General features: G+C 38.9%; 1 protein-coding gene across 4 annotated transcripts in view; it reads right to left on the bottom strand.

Annotated features, from left to right (window-relative positions):
• Positions 1-21,649, bottom strand: part of CSMD3 (CUB and Sushi multiple domains 3) — a 587,774-nt gene extending 566,125 nt beyond the window's left edge. For 2 of the 4 annotated variants that reach the window (XM_088178475.1, XM_014870085.2), the window contains exon 1: positions 21,068-21,649. In XM_088178475.1, the coding sequence (XP_088034601.1) occupies positions 21,068-21,245 (178 nt within the window). In that variant the 5' untranslated portion in view covers positions 21,246-21,649. The remainder of the gene's footprint in view (positions 1-21,067) is intronic. The other 2 variants (XM_088178481.1, XM_088178476.1) reach the window with 1 other exon arrangement.
• Between the last annotated feature and the right edge of the window lie 123 nt (positions 21,650-21,772).

Here is a 21,772-nt window from a genome sequence, read left to right on the forward strand (position 1 = left end):
TGTGAATTTAATGCATGATACTGCTAATGACTGAAGATTTTGCATGGACTTACTGTACTTATGAAACAACCACTATTAATAAACTGTATGATAGAAGACAATTACAAGTACAATGCATGAGAGAGTTTAAAAAGTCATAAATACTCTTACAACATGACAGACTATATCTAACCAATTTGTTCTGGATCAGCTACCTTCAGAACGTTTACTGGAAATATTTTTCCTATTCTTATTTTTCTTCTTACCAGTTCTGCTTCACATGTACTGCATTTGTATTTTACTAACACATATTATCTTAGAAGTCTTTTGGACCAGGATTTCTCACAACAGCATCTTTATGTCACTGCTGCTTTGTCAGTATTTGAAAGTAAGGTTGTTATCCTGGAATGGAGAAATCCACTCTTGGCATGTGAATAAAACAATTCCATTAGAAATGGGTAACATAAGGCAACTCTTATTAGGACAGAAGTGAATCTAGCAAATAATCTCGGTTTTAATAAATCACTTTGAAATGGAGAATACAATGAGGAAAGATCACTAAGCAAATTGGACCTGAATCTTAATTACCACCAAATATGTTACATCCCACTAATAGTATAAATTTATGTGACAGTTAATGTATTGACAGAGACTGGAAAAAGAAGAGCAATTAAAACCTTCAAAATCAGCTTGAAAATCTTTAAAACATACTTCAGCATTCACTAACTAGAAATGACTATCACATTTTTATATATATAAAGCATTATTAAAATCCTTGATGAAAAAGTTAACAGCCAGAGATTATTAGAAAACCAGTATTCTGTGAAAGATAATGTTTCTTTACTCACATCTCAAAACAGTGACAATATTTAGCTGACACCACGTGAACTGCAGCTTTTAAACATGCTGTTCCTAATCAGAGGTAGAGAGAACTTGGAATAAAAATAACCAAATCACTGGGCAGATAATCTGCTCGGGTGCCACTTTCTCCCCTACGCATCTATTTTCCTTTCCATGACTTCAAACATAGAACATTTGTGGTTTATTTTGAACATCAAACTATGATTATATGATCATACATTGTAATTCCTTTTTAGCAGTGAAAAGGAAATATCTTTGTCTTTTATAGTTTAAGCAATTAGTGATGGATTTACAAGCTTCACTATTCGTATCTGTGATGTTTGTTTTGCTATGGACCTGAAAGCCTGGGAGGTCAGTGACAGGCCCAGTGAACTTAGCAATGCTAAATATAGTGATATTTGGTTCAGCATTTGACAATGAAAGGAACTACTTGAAATCCAGAAACAGTGTGGTATGTATGGCAATCTTTGTGAGACATTTTGTTTTAAAGACTTGCCATAGGATCTTTTACTTAATTATATTTTTTCACTTTAAAGTTCTTACCATATGTAGAATATATGAGGCAAATAGCAGTTTCGTTAAATAAGTATTTCATTTCATTCTGTGCATACTTTAGGTCCTTGCTAATCTGCCATGTAGAGATAGGAAGCAATGGACAGAATTCTGCTTCAAAGAACATTTTAACTTTTTCTCAGTCCTAAGACAGTAAGGTTCTGACACTTCCCTTTAGAGATTTCATAGAAATATCACCTGAGATATTTTTCAGGTAGTGAACTCCAGAATACATAGGTTAAGGAATTTCATAATTACATATTTCCCTATGTTTCAAACGCTGCAATGAAAATGTCCTTTTAAGAATAACATTAACATTTACTCGATGAGAGGTACAATGTTAATATTATGTACTGCATGAAAACCAGATCATTGCCTAAAGGAGTTGGGTCAAGACAAAGAAGAAATAAGGTAGAGTTGAAATCTCTTAATTCTCCTGTAATCTTCCTTAGAAGGTCTTTTCTCAGATGAAGAAAAAAAAATTCAAATAGATCTGTTTCTGCTTTAGCTTCACTGGGTTGAATGATTTTGCATTGAGATCTACAGATGGCTCCCTGAAGCTGTGATTCCCCATTACATCTCAGCATGTCTGCAGTTCAGACATTGTCAGCAGTAACTGTACAGAGATTAACTTGCTTTCAGTGTTTCTCTTAGAAAAATCACCTCCCATTCCCCTATCCCTCAAAGTATGTGTCCCTCAAAGTACAAATTTTTCACACAACATACAAACAATACAATTACTGGCATGAGACAAAGACACCCATGAAGACTGTAGGGTAAGGAAGTGTTTTCTTCTTTTCTGTGGGAGGGGAAAGCATAGGGCCTGCTGCCTAAGGCATTATGAGTCTGGGAAATTTTCTGTAAATTTAAAGCAAAGTGACAATGATAGGAATATTCAAGCCATCCAAGCATTTTCTATGCAGTGAGAAAGTGAAGAGTGTTTGGGTTTTTGGTTTTCTTTTGTTTTTTCAAATTTTGTATCACTTTTGTCTTAACTTTTCTGACTAGCTATATAATTTCCTTATAATTAAGTAAAACTTAATTGTGAAGTATTGTTATTATTCTTACCACTGTATAATTTAGCACTTATATCCAGGAAAAGAATAAAGGTGGAAAGGAAAATCTGTTATGTAACAAAACACTAATAGAAGAATGCATACAGAATGAGCAAACTTCATATAGGCACAAGAAAACATCCTAAGAAAATGAGAACCTTAAAGAAGATAATTTGAAAATAATACGATGTTTGTATGCAAATAAGATTCTGATGATCTCCCTTTTCTTACAGTATATTCATTAATTTGCCACGAGGCAATGTAAAAAGTGATAACAGCAAGCTAGTAGAGTAGGGAACCTTTGAATGTTCAAAGGAGACATTCAATCATTTAAGACTTACAGTATAATGTGGTGTGAAATTATTATAATACTTTGGGAAACGGCCTAGTTAGCAGAGAGGATGCTCCACTCTGCATGGCTGCTTTGTGGAGGAGCATCCAGTGCTCCCTGCAGGTCCACTTGCTCCGTACAGGTGAGCAGCTAGGCTGCCTCACTGGCACACAAACCTCCCAGCTGAGCAGAGAAAACAATAGGAAGATACCTAAAAGTATTTTATGGCTTCCTATTGAAGTAATGTTTACATGGAAGTAGCAACTTTTAACCCAAAGGACCACAAAGTGTTCAACAAACTGAAATTCAAGGATTATTTGTATTTTTTTTCCTTCTTTGTCACTCCCTACAGGGAAAGTCATCCATTGCTTGTGAAATCTTGTAATTATGATGAGACGAAAAGAACTCCTACACCACTTTTCAAATAAGAGCAGACCAACCAACCAAGCAACCAACCAAAAAGCTGCCACAATGTTTATAATGTAAACAGTAACAAAAATTAATTTTGGTGAGGTTGCCTAAGCAGTTTTGATAAACAAGTGTTGTATTGTTTTGGGAAGGAAAAGTAATGTATCAGAAGCAAAACTGTAATTCATAATTTAGTTGCAGTTAACTAGCAACATACAGTGCATTCTTATTAAAGTGAAGAAACAAACAACAATTACTTTTTCTTATTATTTTTGCAAATATAGAACTTATTTTCTCAATTTTTTATTTTAGTTTTGGAATCTGGAGAATGAGAGGCATTTGAGGAATCCTCCCTTTTTTCCTTCCATTTTCTGAAATTCAAACTCTTTTTTTTTTAGGAACTACAAGAAATAAATTAAAAAAAAAAAAAAAAAGAAGAAAAGTATTTCTTAAAATTAATAAAAATTACAGAGGACTGAGTTCACAAGTGAGTGTAAAAAGAAACAGACATTGTCATATGTCTATTTTGTAGCTGTATAACAGCAATTCAAGAATCTGCTGCCTCTTAGCTGAAATGTGCTGATGGACTGTAAGAAGTAAATAATTTCAGCTCTTGCAACTGTGTAAGTTTGTTTATACCATGATATACCCTGAATTGTAAGAATGAATATGGAGAAATTTTCAGAAGCTGATATAGATAGTCAGCAGGCTCAGAAGGGTGAGATACTGAGCAGATGCATGGGTCTAAATAGCCATGGTGATACAGTTGTTTGGCTGTGGTTTTAATTTTTTATATAAGACTATTCACTCCACTAGTCAGCAAGAAAATGTTTGATTTTAGATGCAAAAACATGATATGTTAGTGAGCACAAAATCAGAAATAACCCATATATGAATGCAAATTGAAATGTAATACAATTATGAAAGTGGAGTAATCGTCAGGAAAAAAATCTCTTTCATGTGTGAATGAACTCCTACTCTGTCAATGTTGAAAATGTTGCACAGTTTCATTCTCAGACTGTCCAGTAACGGATTCATAAGCCAAATACTGAAATATTAATAAAGTGTACATTTAAATCTCATTGCAGCTGGTAGAAATCAAGAATTATCTGCAAATTTAGCTGAAAAGAGGTATGTTTTCTTCTCCTTGTGAAAAATCTAATTCCCAGAAAGTAATTCCCAGTTTCCCTCTTAACAGCATTCATTAGTGAAACCCAATGATAAAAATGAAGAAATAATTAAATATTGGATATAAATCCTACAATCAAGTTTGATCTCAAACATTAGAGTTTTTTTGTGCTGTCTGCACTGGATTAGGACTCATGCAACTTCTCAGAGCACTTATAGAACAAATCATTTATTGCTGTTTCTTAATGTGCAGATAAGAGGTGATATTACTTGCTCTTTTTCACTTTGCTATTTATGTAACTGAAAAATATCTTGCAATAATATCCCTTGAAAAAGCATATAAAAAGGCTTTTATGAATAATTATTCATGGTTTCCATCTGTTTAAAGTAATTAAAGTAGATGATATTTGACCCACTAACTTCAAGATTTTATTTTTGTTTTTTTCTCTAGCAAAGGATAGTAGCAATTCCCTTGAAGCCAATTTCTTACACAACTATAAAGAACAGAAGACTTCAAAGTGCATTTCGAACTGCAATATATATACTGAATCTTTTTGGCAATGTAGTGTTAAATTGCACACCAAAGTACCTGAAGTTTCACTAAGCAGCAGATAACGACGCTGTTTAACAGAGAAATTAACTCCATTTTTCTCCTGATCATTATCTTAAGAATGCTCCAACTTGGTTTGGAACTGTGCATACTCTATTTCACTCATATTTACTAATTTTGTATTCATACAAGAAACTAAGCTAATGAAAATTCTGTACTGAGGAAGCTCCAAAATAGCAGTTAATGCAGTTTTTGGCAACCGTAAGTCATAGTGACAATCAGGCCAAAAAGTTCTCTGTGTTTCTGTAGCATCAGAGAAATGGAGATATCCTTCATCTTCAAGATCGCAATCAACCACCTGCACTGTAATAACAGAGTTTTCCTAGAACCAGATTTAAATGGTTTCTCAAAGGGCTATAAACCATCTCTGCTTCCATTCAATCCAGACCTGCATCAACCCAGTGAATACCTAATTTGCACATAACATTATATAAAATGATCTTGTTATTGTGTTTTTCTAAACAGATTGGACTGAGCTCAGACATAGCTTAAGCACACACGAGTGGGTATGACTTTTTTTCTTGAAATAGAATAATGCCAAACAATACCAGGAGTGATAGAATTATTATGTGGATGCATTAACTATACTGTATTGTTCTCTGTAAACCCCCCAAAAGAGTTTTACTATGAACCTGTACAGAGTTTTCAAAATACAGGGTGGAACAATCATGAGCAAAAATGTTGACACTGCCATCTTTTCTTCATGGAGAGCAAAAACCTTTGGGCTTGATAGACGACATACTGTGAGGGGTAAATAAGGTTGGAAGAAATGGTACAGGAGAGGATTTCTTCTAGTTTAACACATGTGTGTCCACAGGCCCCAAGAGAAGATGGATATAGTGAAAATGAGAAAACTTTTTGAGTCAAGACATTTCTGTGGCATCTCTTTGCTTCCTATCTCTTTCTTATTTTGCTGAATGCTGCTATGTACCACAAGGCCAAGAGGGAGAAGCAAACAACACTTTTGATGGACCAATGAGCTGAAGCTTAACAAATTATCCTTAAACTAGTCCAGTAATTACATATGTTCAAAAACATGTCGAGAAATTGTGATTAGTATTGAATTCTCTTCCTTTCTTTTCTCTTCTCACATTGAAACAAACAATAGAACTAGTATGTACTTAGCAAAATGTTGCACTCAACTCCATCTGAAATGTTTCCTTTTCATTCATTTATTTCAAATCTGGGACTTGACTTTATGACTGGTCCAACTGACCCATTTTCCCCCTTTGATTGTTTCATATCTGAGGAAGTTCAAAGCTTTGCACAGCTTTGCACTTTTCTATATTCTCCTGTGGACCACAGTTATGTGTATTAATCCTTCATCTTGAATAAGAAATCTTTATTTCAACCTTCAATAACTTGTAACTTTTCCAGAATTTTCTATGTAGATTTCTCCAGGCTCATACTCCTCGTCTTGGAAGAGCATATTGTATTGTTTATCTAAAATGTTTCCACGAACTCTTAATTAAATTGCAGCAATCTTGTTAAGGAGGTAGTTTCCTTTTTTATTTTTGTACAGTGCTAAGGAGCATTTCCTACACCAATGCCGCTGTGTAATTCATCACTGAGCACTGAGTAGTCAACACACCTTCTAAAACAGTTACTTTCCCCTAGCATTTAGAAGCAGCTGCCTTTTAGATTAAATAGATCTATTATTTAATAATTCTCAAAAATGCCCCTCAGAAGATTAGAAAAGGAAGTGTAGAAGGTTATTTGACACAGTCTGTGTAGAGAATTTAGATAGCAGACTGTAATTATCCAAATTGGAATTCAGCCAGCAGATGAAGGCTAATAATAATCTTCTGTGAAAAATACCATGCAATCATTCAGGAGCAGACGTGCCAGAAACATCTCATCTGGAACATGACAAATGCAAGAGCTCAGTGTCATTTTGCTTAGAATAGTAGTTTAGTCCAAGTTCTAGAAAGTGCTTCCAACAGAAACAGCACCATTTCCTGCAACTCCAGTAATATATTTTTAAGTGAGCTTTTAAAGTACGTAACAGTCTTACTGTACTTCAAAAGTACTATGAAAAGTGCCCTGATTTAGAAAATATTTATGCGTCTTCTGCATAGCAGAGAAGGCAACATATACAGGCAGCTCTTTTCCTGATTAAAGCTGTCACACCGGAGAATGGAATTCTGGATATTAGTCCATTAATCAGAAAAAATAATATTTTTAAGTTTAGTCACTGTCAACATGCAAAAATCTCTGCACAAAGCTTGTCACCAAAAGCTATTAAAAATATTTTACCACAGGACAGATGGAAAGATCATTTTATGAACTTAAAGTTGTTAAAATATAAGACACAGAATAGACGATGATCACTTGCTTAGATGATGAATCAAAAGTGGGGTTGCCCCTTTCAGATTAGTGATGTAATCAGTTTTCCTCACATCTCTATCCTCAACAGAGTAAGGAGTATGTAGGGAAATTTGCAGAATGGATATGCTAAGATCTTTTGGGTAATCAAATGATGCACCAATGTCAAGGTACTCCAGAATGTCTTCACAAAATCAATAAGTGTGCAAAAGCAGGAGTAGGCAAGTTTTAGAGATTAATATGCCTATAGGAAAACATAACTAAATGATACCTTCATGATGCTGAACTTGGAACTCAGAGTTTTGACCTCAGACATATCACTGAAATTTTTTTGAAATTACTGACTTCATGTTCCACGGCACTACCACAATCAAGAAGAGTAAAACAGAATGAAACCTATCCCCTACAGAAAACACTGATGCACCCCTATCTTGAGCACTGCCTGGAGTTCTAATCTCCTTATGTCAAGAAAGGCAGAATGATATCAAAGAAGATACAGAGATGAGCAAATGGCTGATCTTGGAACTGAAGTAGTTTCTTCATAAGCAAAAAATTAAAATTCCAGGTCACTTTTTGGAGAAGGCAGCAGTCTGGAAAGAAAGTATCAGAGCAGTAAGTTTCTCATTTTCATTCAGGATTTTTATTTGAGCTTTGCCAGTTGTTGCTGTGGGAACCTTGGAGGAATAGATTTCATTCGCCCAGCAAACCATAAAGGCAAGAATGCTAGAGGATATTCTGTTTCCTTGAAGGACCACTGTCATGTGTGAAAGCTGTTCTATAGGCACAGCTGTGTGCCCTGGCTGGGACACAGAGATTATGTGGAGCTGGAGCAAGGCTGGTATGTCTGAGTCATCCAACCTAAGCAATTTCTGCAGAGCAAATACTGTCTAGTTTCTCAGGTGGTTATAGCCTGGACAAACAGGGGAAGATTTTCATGAGGGGAATGAAAAAAAACAGAAAACAAAAAAGGAAAAAAAGCTCTTTCAGAGAATCTTAAAGACTCTATTCTAAAGTTGGCAAACAGTGAACTTTCCACATTACAGAATTTATAAATTAGAGTCCAGTTAATGAACTTTCTCTCATATTATCCTCTACTTCCTCCTCTATTCAGTGCAGAAGAGTTAAGCACAAGTACACAGTATTAGGGTAATTGGGGTATTTTTTGTTGCTTGTGATTTTTTTTTTCCATATCAAGTCAATAAGAAATTTTTTCTATGATAATACCTCATTATCATACTAAAAATGGTTGCTTGTATCTGTTTAGTCATACTTTGCCAGAAAGGTGACTCAAAAAGATTGAAAAAGTAAGGTTAAGTTAAACTTTTAAGCATCACTGGCTGCCTTTACATTTGCACAGATAATGCTATATTTTTCTTCAAATAATTTTTTTTGTCACTGCTGACTCCATAAGTGGATGTCTGGAAGAAAATATAGCATTACTACAGTTCAGTATTTCCAACACAAATCTTCTTTTTTTCCTCCTTTCAAGAATTTATATATTTAACTGCATTGTGAAAGATTAGACAGATAAAGAAGCTTTCAGCAGACTCACAATACAGGTAATTAAGGGTCTGTCAGCATTTACATTATGAACTCCATTTAGTATTAAGGGCTTAGCATTTTTCCATCATTTCAGAAAATGTCAAGCTGAAAGCTGGCATGCAGATTAGCAGCCTGGATGCAAATTTGTTTACACAAAATATTTAAATCTGCTCAGCTGTTTTAGATTTAGAGATCAGCCAGAAACTTTAAACTCTCAGGGCTTCTTATGTGTTTCTGCCAAATTCTAGACCAAATAAGTAAAAAAAAAAAAAAAAAAAAAAAAGGTGATTGGTTAATAAAGTGTTGACTCATTCTCTCCGAAAATTTTGATATTATTTACTTTAGGCTTTAAAAATTTTGGTCATCTTGCAGCTGTAGTCTTCCTCCTGCCATCTTTATAAATGGATAATGAATTAGAATAGGATTTGAAAACTATAATAAAACCTGATATTAATCTCATCATCTGAAACATTGTTTTTGTCAACTCACTTAACTACTCTCATTAGACAATGAACAGAAATAGACCAAAGCCTGACAGGTTTTTGAGAGTGTCAATAACCTAACCACCCAGCTCTAATACCATTTTAGGGTACTGGCAAAAAAAGAATCTGGTGGAGTTCAACTGTTACAGCTTTTCAGTTTCATCAGTTCAGTCCCATTCAAGGTATAAACAATTTTGTAGAGTTGTCACATCCTAAATAAACTCCTCTACATTGAAATTAGTATTTTGCTTTTCAGTATCAATCTGCTCTGTTCTGCTAAAAGTTAATGACAAGTCTTCAGTTCAGCGGGGACAAGCTCTAAAATAATCTACTAGTAAATATTTCAATAAGGTTATAATTGAATGGATGATCACTCTTTTTCAAAAGTACACTTCTCACTTGAGAAGTAAGAAGCTTTGAATGGAAAGACTTAGAGCCACCAAGTAGTGTGAAATAGAAACACTGTTAGGAACATTAATTGAACCATCAATAGAAATGAAATTTAAAAAATAATATTGTCAGGTAGGGAAAAAAAGACATTAAGATTGTAAAATACAGATATTTAAGTAGATAATGGGCATATTTGTAATACTGATAAAAGATGGGAAAAGAGGAAAAATCAAAGATACAACTTCTAAAAACTGCACAATCATCCAAATGTGCCAGACAAAGAATAGGAACCTTGCCCGGAGCAATCTGTGAATTAAAAGCACAAAAAAGGTATGATAGAAAAGAGCTAATGGAAGTAAATTTTGTACACATGAATATGGAGGAAGCAAATGAGGAGAAATAGTTGATCAAATAAATATATCCATATCAGTTTGGGCATAGGATGTTTACCTACAGGACACTGTGTACTAGCTTAATAATGTACAAATATTAAAACTTGTAAGAATGAGGAAAATCTTCTTCAGAAAACACCTCAACATTGCAATGTAGTTATGTTTTCAGAAGTGACGATTCAATGCTCATTGTATTGTATACAATATTCTAAAATAAACTACCCATTTTCCATATAATTACCTCAGATTTATCGTAAATTCCAGGATGTAATTAATGTTTTCTTAATAATTACAATGGTTCTGATGAGTAGTTTCTCTCCTTAGTTGGTATCTGTGGCACACTCTCACTCCTAGATTTGTGTTAACTCAGCTATCAATGGATTTCAAAGAGGTGACAAACACAGGAGGTCCCAAAGGGAGCAATTTGGAACAGTCCCTTTCACAAGTCAGATACACAGCAAACTCTCCTGACTTCATTGGAATACACAAAGTCAATGGGAACAAGCATGTAACAGTACCCCTACAAATCTACAAATCTAGCACCGCTTTACTGTATGTGATTTTTTTCCTTTTCTATTTAATTATTTTATTATTCTACAATATTATGTCGAGAGTCCCAACAAGTGATTTGTGGTCATCCCAGAATGATGACATTGGTAAAGGATACAGGAGTAATATTAGATCTGTAAAATTTCTCTTACCATGTCACATGAACAGTTTAACTGCATACATTAGAGCTTGAAAAACCAAGAAGATATGTCTTGGATTTGCAAAATATAAGTGTTCCAGTTTTAACTATGTGATTCTATACTGTTCATTTATACACAAGTAAATTTAAGAACATCTCATTATCAAATTTTGAACTTTTTTTAATAATGTGTTTTGAAGTTTTCTTCTTTGTGGTGAATGGGTACTATTTTGGTTACCAAACAATAATCAGGTAAACAGGCACAATATACTGAAGAAAGAAAAGAAATATAACTGAAAAACTACTCTTCCAATCTTGCTTTCTTAGAGATGATATAAAATCCAAAGAACTTCCTGAAAAAAGTTAGTAAGTCTAATCTATGACTGTAAGGCTAGGAGGATATTTAATTGCTGAGCATATTACCCTTACATGATTATTACTTTGGGCCAAAAAAGGACTTTAAAAATGACACAGAATCTGAAGAGAACTTTCTATATTTTACTGCAGGCTTTATGTTATTGGGACTTCTCCAGCGGTACTTGTGGAGTGGGAAGAGAATTTGGGAAGGGAGCCCAGAAGTGCAGAGGAGGCTGAATAAATTCAGAAAAATTACAGGAGCTGGTTGATGAGCTAGATTTGAGTGTAGTAAAAATATATGGATAGAGCTTAGGAGAATGGTGGGGTTTTTTATGGGTAGTCTAATTTAAAAGTAGCTGAAAATAGTGTAGAAACTCATACATGTTTCAATGGACTGCAGTTGTAGTACTCGAAAGATTTAGGAATTTTGAAGCATATCCTTAGGAAAGTTATGGAGGTAGGCATGCAGGAGTCAGCAATGCCATTGAACTTGTTCTATATTAAACATTGATTCTGTTGCTCATTTCTAGATCAGATAAAGAGCTTTGCTAATCATAAGTTTGCCGGTACGTTTTCAAAAAGGCTGTGTCATATATGGTTGATTGGTGCAACTTTCCACTGCTGACAGTGCAAATGCCAATATACTTCAATATATTACACCAATAAAAACTCTCTAATCAGGTGAGAACTTTTGAGAGCACTACATTGATGCAAAGATTGCCTTTTTATTATGAGATATTAAGTATACGTATTTCTTCTCTTGTGGACATTTAAACTGCCATGTCATGCATGGCACTCATCACTCAGCACTCCTGGGTTAAAGCTGGACTTGATGGTCTTTGCAACCCACCCAATTCTGCCATTCTATGCAACAAGCATTGCTCAAGTCAGCAGGAGTCATATAACCGAAGTGTCAGCACAGACTAATTCAAGGGAAATCACAGAAGATGAGAGCATAGTCATGAATTAGGCATTATTCTTCTTGATAGAGGACACAGTTACAGATGCCTGCTACCAGAAGTGCTGATGTGCCTGTGTTCCTGCATGGCCCTGAAGATGCAAGGAAAAAGCATCTATTACCACAAAGCCAATGGATATGATTATGTGAAGTGGACAAAGACCTTTTCTTCCTCTAATCTTTGTTTAACCGTGTAGGCTTCCCAAAGTCAGGATTTGGACTTTTGTTTTCCACTATATTTCAGTTCTTGTGATTTTGACTCAGCATATTAGATGTCTTTAAGCTAAGGCAGTGGCAAAAAATTAATATGAAATCTCAAAACCAGGTTAAAAAATTACTGTAATTCATCATATGTCCTGACAAAACCAGGACTATTCTGGGCTTCTAAGGACTACACCTGACATTGTATTAGCACACTATCATTACACTGAATCCAGTGGACTCATCCAGAGAACTGCTGATGTGACCATCAATGAAATGTAGAAAGAGCATTTTCCTACTGTATCTAAATGTGTAATTTATTTTCACTTAATCATAAACAATTTACTTGTGCAATCCTTAGGTTTACAACATAAGAGTTTTCCAGAGACCACTTCTAATTAAAAGATCTAGCCAATATTATGAAATACATGGCTTCTCTTATAATTAATATTTATGAGTCAAATAAAATATATGTACAGAAAATAGTAATTCAAAACTCAGGATGAAAAGAAACAGGAAAATCTACTGTCAGAGATCTTATTCTGAACTCTCATTTTGCTTACAATAGGCTCAAACAACAGACAATTTAGATGTTCTTTTTATATCCTGTTTTTTAACTTCTATTTACCTTTGGATCAAAGCTCATACACAGAAGTAAAAATGTAACTTTTAGTATAGGCTTTTAAATAAATACTTATAATTAGATTAAGCTTCAGTTCCCAATTAAAACTGCACAGCAATCAAGAAAGCTAGCTGTAGACTGTGAAGTTTTAGTACTGGGTCAGATTAAATAGTGGAGGAAAGGTTTTGTAATCCAAGTAGCTCAACACTGTTCAGTAAGAATATCTGTACTTTGCATTTATGCACTTCATTTTCACTAAGGACTCCAAACTATACTTGCAGGTATCCGCTTGCTGGGTTTGAAAACAGCTCTATGAGGAGATAATGATGGCAGAGGGTTCATTTTAACTGCCACTGAAATACAGCCACCTCTGATATATGATATGTCAGCCTCTTCAAATGATAATACCAGTATTAAAACAAACCAGAAAATAGCACAGAAATGTTCATTTTTTCTGCACTTGAAAGGCGATTAGAGGTTTTCAGTCTGCTAAAAACAGTTTATAGAAACTATATTTGGTTAAAAAAATTCCTAAATCAGTAGGAATAAATATGTCAGTCAATTTTTAATGTGCTAAGATCAGTTTTTAATTACTGGTTTTAGTAACTAATGTTTTTTCTTTTCATCAAGCTTTCCTCCTAACAAGTACTCATAGCTATCACTACTATCACTCTTCTTTTGTTAGTGAAATCAATTATGTATTATAGCAGAATTTCCTTCTGAGATACGGAATACACAATAAATTAAGAGGTAATAGGTAACTTAGGAAGCACATAAGTTTCAAGTTGTTACCTGTGACTTTGCAAGGTAACAATGCAGTCTGTTGAATTTCTTCATAACATAATCAAATATGTGGATATAATTTCTACATCTGCATTTTATATATGCATAGGTATAAGTATACATATTTCCATGAAAATTAAATCAAACAAGTTACATACATAAAGATATATAAGGCTAATAAGATACATAAATAGGGGAAACAGACAGAACAGAATTCAAGGTCGGAAATAGAGATCCAATAGCTGTATAACCCAAGTAATCAACTCAGTTATTTCTGCCTCAAGCCTCCAAATTCTTTCAGTTCTATTGCAAAGACAGTCTGTGTTGTTTACAGGCCTTGGGGGATGAGAATTCATCACCCCAGGAATGCTTCTGTGGTTAAGTTACTTACAGTTATTTTCCTTATTTATATGATACAATGCAAATATGACACATGACACTATGATGCATTTTGTAGAATCCAAGGGAAAATGGGCAGTCCATCTCTCTATGTCTGCACTGGCTGCATCCCATCTTGTTTTTCAACAACAGAGTTCTATGAAAGGACCAGCCCTGCTGGAATCCCTTGTTTGCCATTTTCCAATACCCCGGGGCTCACCCTTGATGAGTAACACTGTTCCTAAATCTATAAACTTACCCAACTAAGACTTCAGACCCTGGGAAGAACATGATGAATTCCCACTATTTCCTTCTTTGACATTTACAACAGTACTCAGCATCTGTAATGCTGAAATTATGAAGCCACAGTAAATCTTACACATTCTGTGAGAACAAAGCAAGGCAACAATGATTGTAAATCTGCCCAGGAAAGGTAAACAACTGAATGTAAACAAGTACAAATGTAAATGGTGTGTCTGTGTGTATTAAAAATTCCTCCTTATAGTCCAATATCCTTCTCCATTCCACTTCCCAGAAGAAAAGCTGGATATTGGGAAGGAGATCTTCAATATTTTCTAATACTACTAGGCTTTTTTTTTTTTAATAAAAGAGTGTGAAAAGGGGAGCATTACATATCTGTTCTATTTACGTCCCTGTTCTATTTAAGTCTAAGATAATTGCCAAATATTGTCCCTTGAATTTTAGATAAAGGAAAATATTATCTTTTTTCATAGAGAAATTGTATCATTTCATTGACAAGGAAACATTATTCTGTAAAGTTGATTGAAAGGCATGGGTCTAAATCTTGTAACAGTTCTGGACTTTTGCAATAAACTCTAACAGGGAATTATATAAACAAAATTATGATGTAAGGTCTATAACCTTGCAATAATTACTTTTATCAGACACATCTCTGATTTGTGACTTAAATACTGCTTCTTCAAATATCTAATATAGTAAGAGCTGTCTTAAAATTATAGGGGTTTAAGGAAAAAAACCCAACACTTTAGACCAAGTTGTCTGTTCTCTGACTGCTCATTCCTGGAAATTGCCTTTTAGTAACTGGTAAGCTAATTTCCCTCAAAGGCTTTGTTCTGTCCTTTCAACCTTAACCATTATGGTCAGAAACACAAGCTGAATGATACACATCAGCAAGTAGTTGAAGCTGAGATGTCACAACCCCATGGAATTAGAATTGAAGTTTCCTATTAGTGGAAAAGGAAAAAAACATAAAAACTAATTTTACAGCAGATCATAAAGCCTTTCTTACTCCTACCATTCCAATTTATCAGATTCTGTAGAATTAAAATTTTATATATGATTTTAATTTATTTTATAGATGCTTTCCTTTTACTTATGCTGTCTCTCTCTGTCTCAATATCATAATGATGGACTCACTTGGCCTTTCTTCAGAGGTGCTAACATGTCCCCCCAGACTCTTTCTAGAGCCACCTGAATTTGTAAATGCCCAATATCTTTGAAAATCAATGTCTAAGACACTATTTTTAAAAAAAGCTACAATATAAGACTATCTTACTCTTCATAACATTTTCTCTGATAAGCTGTTACAGGCAAATTGAGCCACCCCACAGGATATTTTAAAACTTTTTCATATTTCTCCAAACAAGTATGTGCTTTTATTTCTTGTTACATGTACATTCAATGGTTTCAAATCTCAATTTTTGCAGGTAGACCTTCACAGCACATCAACAATAATCAATTTTATCACAAATGTTCATACAAGCCAGTGCTTTCAGCCAGATGAAGAGTGTAAAGAATGCAGGATTTATAGGAATGCCATGGTATGGAACAGGAAAGGGAAGGCAAGGCAAGGCAAGGCAAGGCAAGGCAAGGCAAAGCAAGGGGAAAAGGCAGCAGAATGAAAGAGAAAAGACAAATGAGAGGAACACAGGCCAGTCCATGCCTTTCCCAATGTGATGTTTCAAAAGCAGCCTGTCTTAGGAGACCCAAAGCTGTTGGCTGCTGAAATCCAAGATGTGCTAGTCACTTCACTTGCTATGTTTCTCCAATCTTTCACTAGACTGCTGCTAATTGTGATGGCTGGAGATAAAGGACATTAAGCTAGATGTGTAATTATCTTGCTAGACTTGTTGCTCAAAAACATCCTTCTCCCTCCTCCCCCCCCCCCGCCCCAGTACAAACAAACAAGCAAAAACCCACAGGTTTCTGCTATGCTTCTGCACAGGAATCTTGGAAAAGGAGGATTTTTAAAGCACATCCACACAATTCTTTAGGTCTCATGCACTGGTGCTTGCAATTTGAGATGCTGATAATGGAGTTAAAGCTCCAGTCTGTCCCTCTCCATCCTGTAAGGCTGCCTGAAGTGCTTAGCCTCTCGTAGAGGAACGGGCTGGTTGTGCTCAGGGAGTGCAGGGCAATTTCTGTGTGTCAGCCAAACAAACCAATCAACCGACCACCCTAGGGCTGCTTAGACTTGTCAGCAGGAGTCACCGAGATAAAGTAAGCAAAGCCAGAGGACTTTGACTGTGTCAGGACTGCCCGGAGGGGCGGTCACCTCGGACGGCTGCGGGGGCCGGGGCCGGTGCCGGTGCCGGGCGCGGGTGGAGGCTGCCGCCGGGCAGCCTCCGCTTCGAGCCGGCTCCGCCTTGAGACTGCTGCCTCTCACAATGAAAAAGAGCAAAGTGAAGGTGAGGGTCTCCTGTGCCCTTTGCGAGTCCCGAGTGGCACCGGCGGGGAAAGGAGAAACGGTCCCGGCTGGTGCTGCTGGGAGGGGTCGTGCGCTGCCCTGCAGGAGAGGAGGCGGAGGAGCCGAGCGCTAAGCGGGGGCGCAGCCGTGCGGTGTTTCAGCCCTGAGAAAGGCGGGGAGGGGAGACAGGGTCACTTTGCCTGCAACCCTGAAGAAATGCGTAGCTTGAGAAACCGGTGAGTCGCGGTGCGCAGCCCGCTGAGCACAGCCAGCCCTCTGTCACCTGCGGGGGCTTATGGCAAAGAGGCACCCTAGAGGAGGCGAGCGGGTGTGGAGGAGTTGGAAAGGAAGGACGACGCTGGCCCTGCTCCAGTCAGTGTGTCCCTGCCCCCCTGCATGGGTACATACACACAAACACACGAACTAACACAACAACACACACACGCACACAAAGATGCAGCATCGGAATCGACCATCTGGGTGTGAGGAAACCCGAACCTCTCCCGACCATTCCCGCCTCGGGGACAGAGCCAGCACCTCGCTGCGCCCACCCGTGCCCCACTGAGGAAAGCCATCAGCCAGTAATCCCATATCCATCGTCAGTAACATCATAAATCAAGTGACTGGGCAGGAAGCGGTGGGGAGGGGCTGGCAGAGCATGAAGGGATAGGGATTGAGGTTGGAATGAGGGAAAAGGGAGATTGCAGAGGTAGCTAAAAGAAGCAGGGCACGCTTTGTCCCTGCTAAATACTCCACATGCCAGATACCCATCACTGGAAATGGAAATGCTTTTCATTTTCTCATCACTTCTCCTGTCAATGAGCCGTTTAAAATCTCAGTGCTTCATCTCCCTTTCATTTTCAAAGCTGCCCTTGTTCCGCTTGTCACAACTGCAAGAGGGGAACAGAGGAACAACAGCAGCGGCAAAGCTTCATTTTAGCCAGGCAGACAAAAGTCGACCTTGGTGCTCTATCTCTTGTAGCTACAGCCAAATAGAAGAGATGAAGGAATCTTGTAGAATATGGTCATTTTGCTTGATTTCCTCTCTGATTTGCCCCCACTAACATATCACTAGCTTTTTTTTTTTTTTTTTGGAGGGAGGTGGAGGGAGGTGCCAAACCGAAGGCATACAAGTATCTGCGACTTCTCTCCTAAATCCCAGGAGGCAAAGCTCACTGCTGCTGCCTAATTTATTTCCTCTATTTTATGTCCTCTCCCTTGCTTCTGTAAAGGAGTTGGACAGCAGAGTTTTCCATTCCCTAGTCCTCTAAACTTTGTTTGTATCTCCCTTGCCTCAATGGTGCTTCTTATTTCCCCCATGGTATGAGGGGAAGGAGCTTTCCTGGGTTTCTTGTTCATCTAAAAGGTAGAGCACAGGATTCATCACCCCCTGTAGCTGATCAGGAATCATTCTACTTGGCCTTTTCTAAAGGCTGGATCATGGATGTGTTTGTTTTAATGCCTTTTATGCATCTCAGTTTTCAATGGTGTAATTTCTTTGTTTTTTTTACTCCATGCCTATTGAAGTAAGATTTTATTGGAGATGGTTCCTTGGCATAATGGGATATTGCCTAAGCAAGATTTTCATTGAAAAAGGAACAATTCCTCTTTACATAGCTTTTCCTATCACCCCTTCCTCAGCAGTTCTGACAATTTCCTTTCTTCTGCCTTCTCCTGCTTTCTTCTTCCGTTTCTAACCCCTTCCAAGTATTGTTGAAGGTTCCAAAGAGTCATGAATTTATAGATAAACGTGAAGGATTGCTTTGTCTGTATTAATATATAGGCCTAATTATTCAGATATGAACATGGTTCCTTAAGCATCCTGGGATAGTTTGACACCTGTAAGGATGGGAGAGCTGAGGCTCAAGACTGGAGAAATAGGACAAAATAGGAAAAGCCTGAGAGACAGATATCAAGCAAAGCTGTGGAAGTGGTCTGGATGACAGAAATGACAGCAACAGTTTGGGTATTATGATGTGACACTGGACACAGCAGAAGTGTTTAAGCAAGGAAGGGTATGGGCTAGAGCTTGTGGAGATGGGGTGTGGTGAAAAGGCCTTGCCAGGCAATGGTAAAGCAGATGTAGGATCTGGGGAGTCATCTTGCTCCCAACATCTGGAATGTTTTACATGGGTAGGTATTCATTCATCGTTTGCCTCTGCTTTCTGGAGGCAAGAGCTGTGTTGACACAATGGGAATGTAAATCGGAGTGAAACGCTTTTATTCACGGGAGTGGAGAGAGAATTAATATAAACGCTCTGAATAGATGCAGTGCTGCAGTGAGTGTAAGCCAGCTCTGTAAGGCTTGGCTGCCTAAATGAACCCGCATCCAGAATGTAAAATCTCACCTCCTGGGTCGGCAGTTTCTGGGAGAACCGCCCCAGTCCAAAGGAAGTCTATGGAAACTGCCAGGGCTGGCACCAGGGAAGCTTAGGCCCTGACGATGGGAAGAAGGAGAAACAGCCAGTTTTGCGAAGCCCATTTTCCCCTGTTTCTTGGGCTGTTTCTGGTGCTTCCTCCCAGCGTTTTTTCCTTCCCCCACCCCCAAGGGCAAGCGTCGGCTCTCAACAGGTGCTGGGGAAGCCGCTCCGCTCGTCCCTCGGTCGGATGCTGCCGCCCCGCGACTCGCGCTCGCCAAGCAGCCGCCGCGGAGCCGCCGCTCGCCCCCGCACCGCGCCCGCGGGGCCCCGCGCAGCGCACGGCGCGCCTGGCCGGCATCCAGCCCGGGGCTGGCCAGCCCTGGCACCCAGCACCGACAACGCGCTAATGGCAGAAGGCTGACCCGGGGGAAAGAAATGTCCCCAAAGGCGCGGGTCGGTGCTGATAGCAAACCGTTTCCAGAGTGGGGCAGAGCGCCGGGAGCGGCTCCCTTCAATAGATGCAAACAGAGAAAGGCTGCCTTTAATTACAGTGTGCATAAACGTCGCAGGCAAGCCCCTTCCCCATGGATACCCCGCGTCAGGATAACGCGGGATGAGGTAAAAGCCCTCCAGACCCTCCCCGTGAAACGCGAATTGTCTTTTTCAACGCGATGCAAATGGGGGGAAAAGCAGCTGCAAAGCTTTACAATAAACTGTTTCATCCAAGCCAGCGCCAGCTCAGGAAGGCACGCCTTTGAATACCACCCCCACAAGACACCTCCTTCCCACCCGTGTAGGCAACCTCTGTAGGCGATAACCAAGTCTAAAAACTCGGAGAGGATCGATAATGTCTACTAAATATTCTGGGAGTGTATGAGTGTGGCGGGGAGGAGGGATGAGGATGAGGAGGGGAATAAAAGGGTGATTAATCGGATATTAATCACTGGCCACAAACAAGGGGAGATTATTTCGGGTAGGCAGCCGACTATTGAGAGTAGCAGAATAGATCCTTTTACTGAAGGCACGCGTGATGGGATCGGCACTTCACTGTTTAGCGATGCCTGTGCAATTCGGCAGGTGCACATTATTCAAGCCACATATTTCTTCTTTTCTCTGTATGTAGCATTTCCCTTAACTGTCTGCAAGCACAGACTTAGTGAAGATATTTATGCCGCTAACTAGACATTTCCTTTTTGCTCTCCTTTCACGAACACAGAAGCAAGAAGAAAGCAAAATAGCCCTTGCCTCGGGGAAAAAAAAAAAAAAATAGAGACAAAAACCACCACTCAAACTCCCTCACATACATCAGAGAAAAGGGATCAAGGGAGGGAGGAGAAAAGGTGTCGATCTTTGCACCCAGCCACAGACCATGCCTCCAAGGCTGAATTTCCAACGCACCTTTCCGACAGCCTGGGAGCCCTGCATGCGTACAGACAGCTGAGCGTGAAGCGCATTTCGGGCTGTGAGACAGCTATGCGTACGCCGGGCTCCTCTGTAACTTTCCCCACGCAACGGGTTAAACTAATAAGTGCATCGATACAGGCATTCCCGCAAAGATCCCGCTGCTCGACTGAAAACCAGAATTGTAGGTAATCCCCCCACACACCCCGCATTAACATCGTCGTCACCTTAAAAAAAGTGAACCAGTGGGATTTGTTTGAATATACACTAGTTAGAGGCTATATGAACCAACTCACGTCTCCGTTTGAGCATACTGCAAGAATATTTATTGAGCCCCAGCTCAGTCACTGCATTGAACGCCAGCTCTGGCAAGCAAATACATTTCCTATCTCCGAAGAGAGCTCTGAATCAACTCCTTCTTTTCTCCCCGCTTTAGCGATCATTTATATATTTCCATTGCAAAGTACCAAGGGCAAAAATATAAAATAAGAGATAAATATATTTTGAAATACACCTTGGTACAAGGCGAGAGCTTGCAACGCCCTGACCGAAAGCAAATGGACCCCTAAAAATATACTACTCAAATACTACCCTACCTTTCACACACGAAACCATCAATAAAAAGACGAGGTTCCAAAATGTAAATCCACTTTTAATCTCCATTTTCTTCACCAGGATGAAGTCCAGCCGGCCACATTTAGTACATCCCCTTTCCCAAAAGTCTGCTAATTTCGATTCCTTTGCACGGATTTCCCCTCTGCAGATCCCTTTCATATTATTCTTGAGAGCTCCTAATTCCTATTCCTCGGCCAGGCGCAGCGGAGTTGTTGCTGTTGATGGTGCGCGGTCACAGCTCGGAGTGAATGGTGTTTCTGGGATACCACAGCAACCTTGACGAGGACTCAACCATCTCTCCAACGGGGGCACAAAGTCTCAGCTACTCTCGATCGTGTCTTTTCCTCCCCCACCCCCCCGCTACCCCAACTCCCTGCACAGCCGAAACCCACCACAATCCTGCCAGCTCACTGCATCCAACGGGAGCCACGGGAGAGCACCTCAACGCTCACACGCTCTCTCCAATAAACTCCGAACAGTATTTGCAATTGAGACTCTCCCCCCACCCCCTCGTTCCCTCAAGAGGATCAGTTCTGCCTGGGAGGACGGCTCGGGAGATACCGGCGTGGCGGGGTCCCCCCGCCGCCCGGAGGAGCCCGGGGCGGCCGGCGCGGCGGGGCTCGCCCATCCCGCCGCCGCTGGCGGCAGCAATCACAGCCTCGTTATTAACCACGCACGTGCGGGGC

This window comes from Sturnus vulgaris, chromosome 1 (assembly GCF_052056855.1).
Source record: "Sturnus vulgaris isolate bStuVul1 chromosome 1, bStuVul1.hap1, whole genome shotgun sequence".
NCBI classification, from domain to species: domain Eukaryota; kingdom Metazoa; phylum Chordata; class Aves; order Passeriformes; family Sturnidae; genus Sturnus; species Sturnus vulgaris.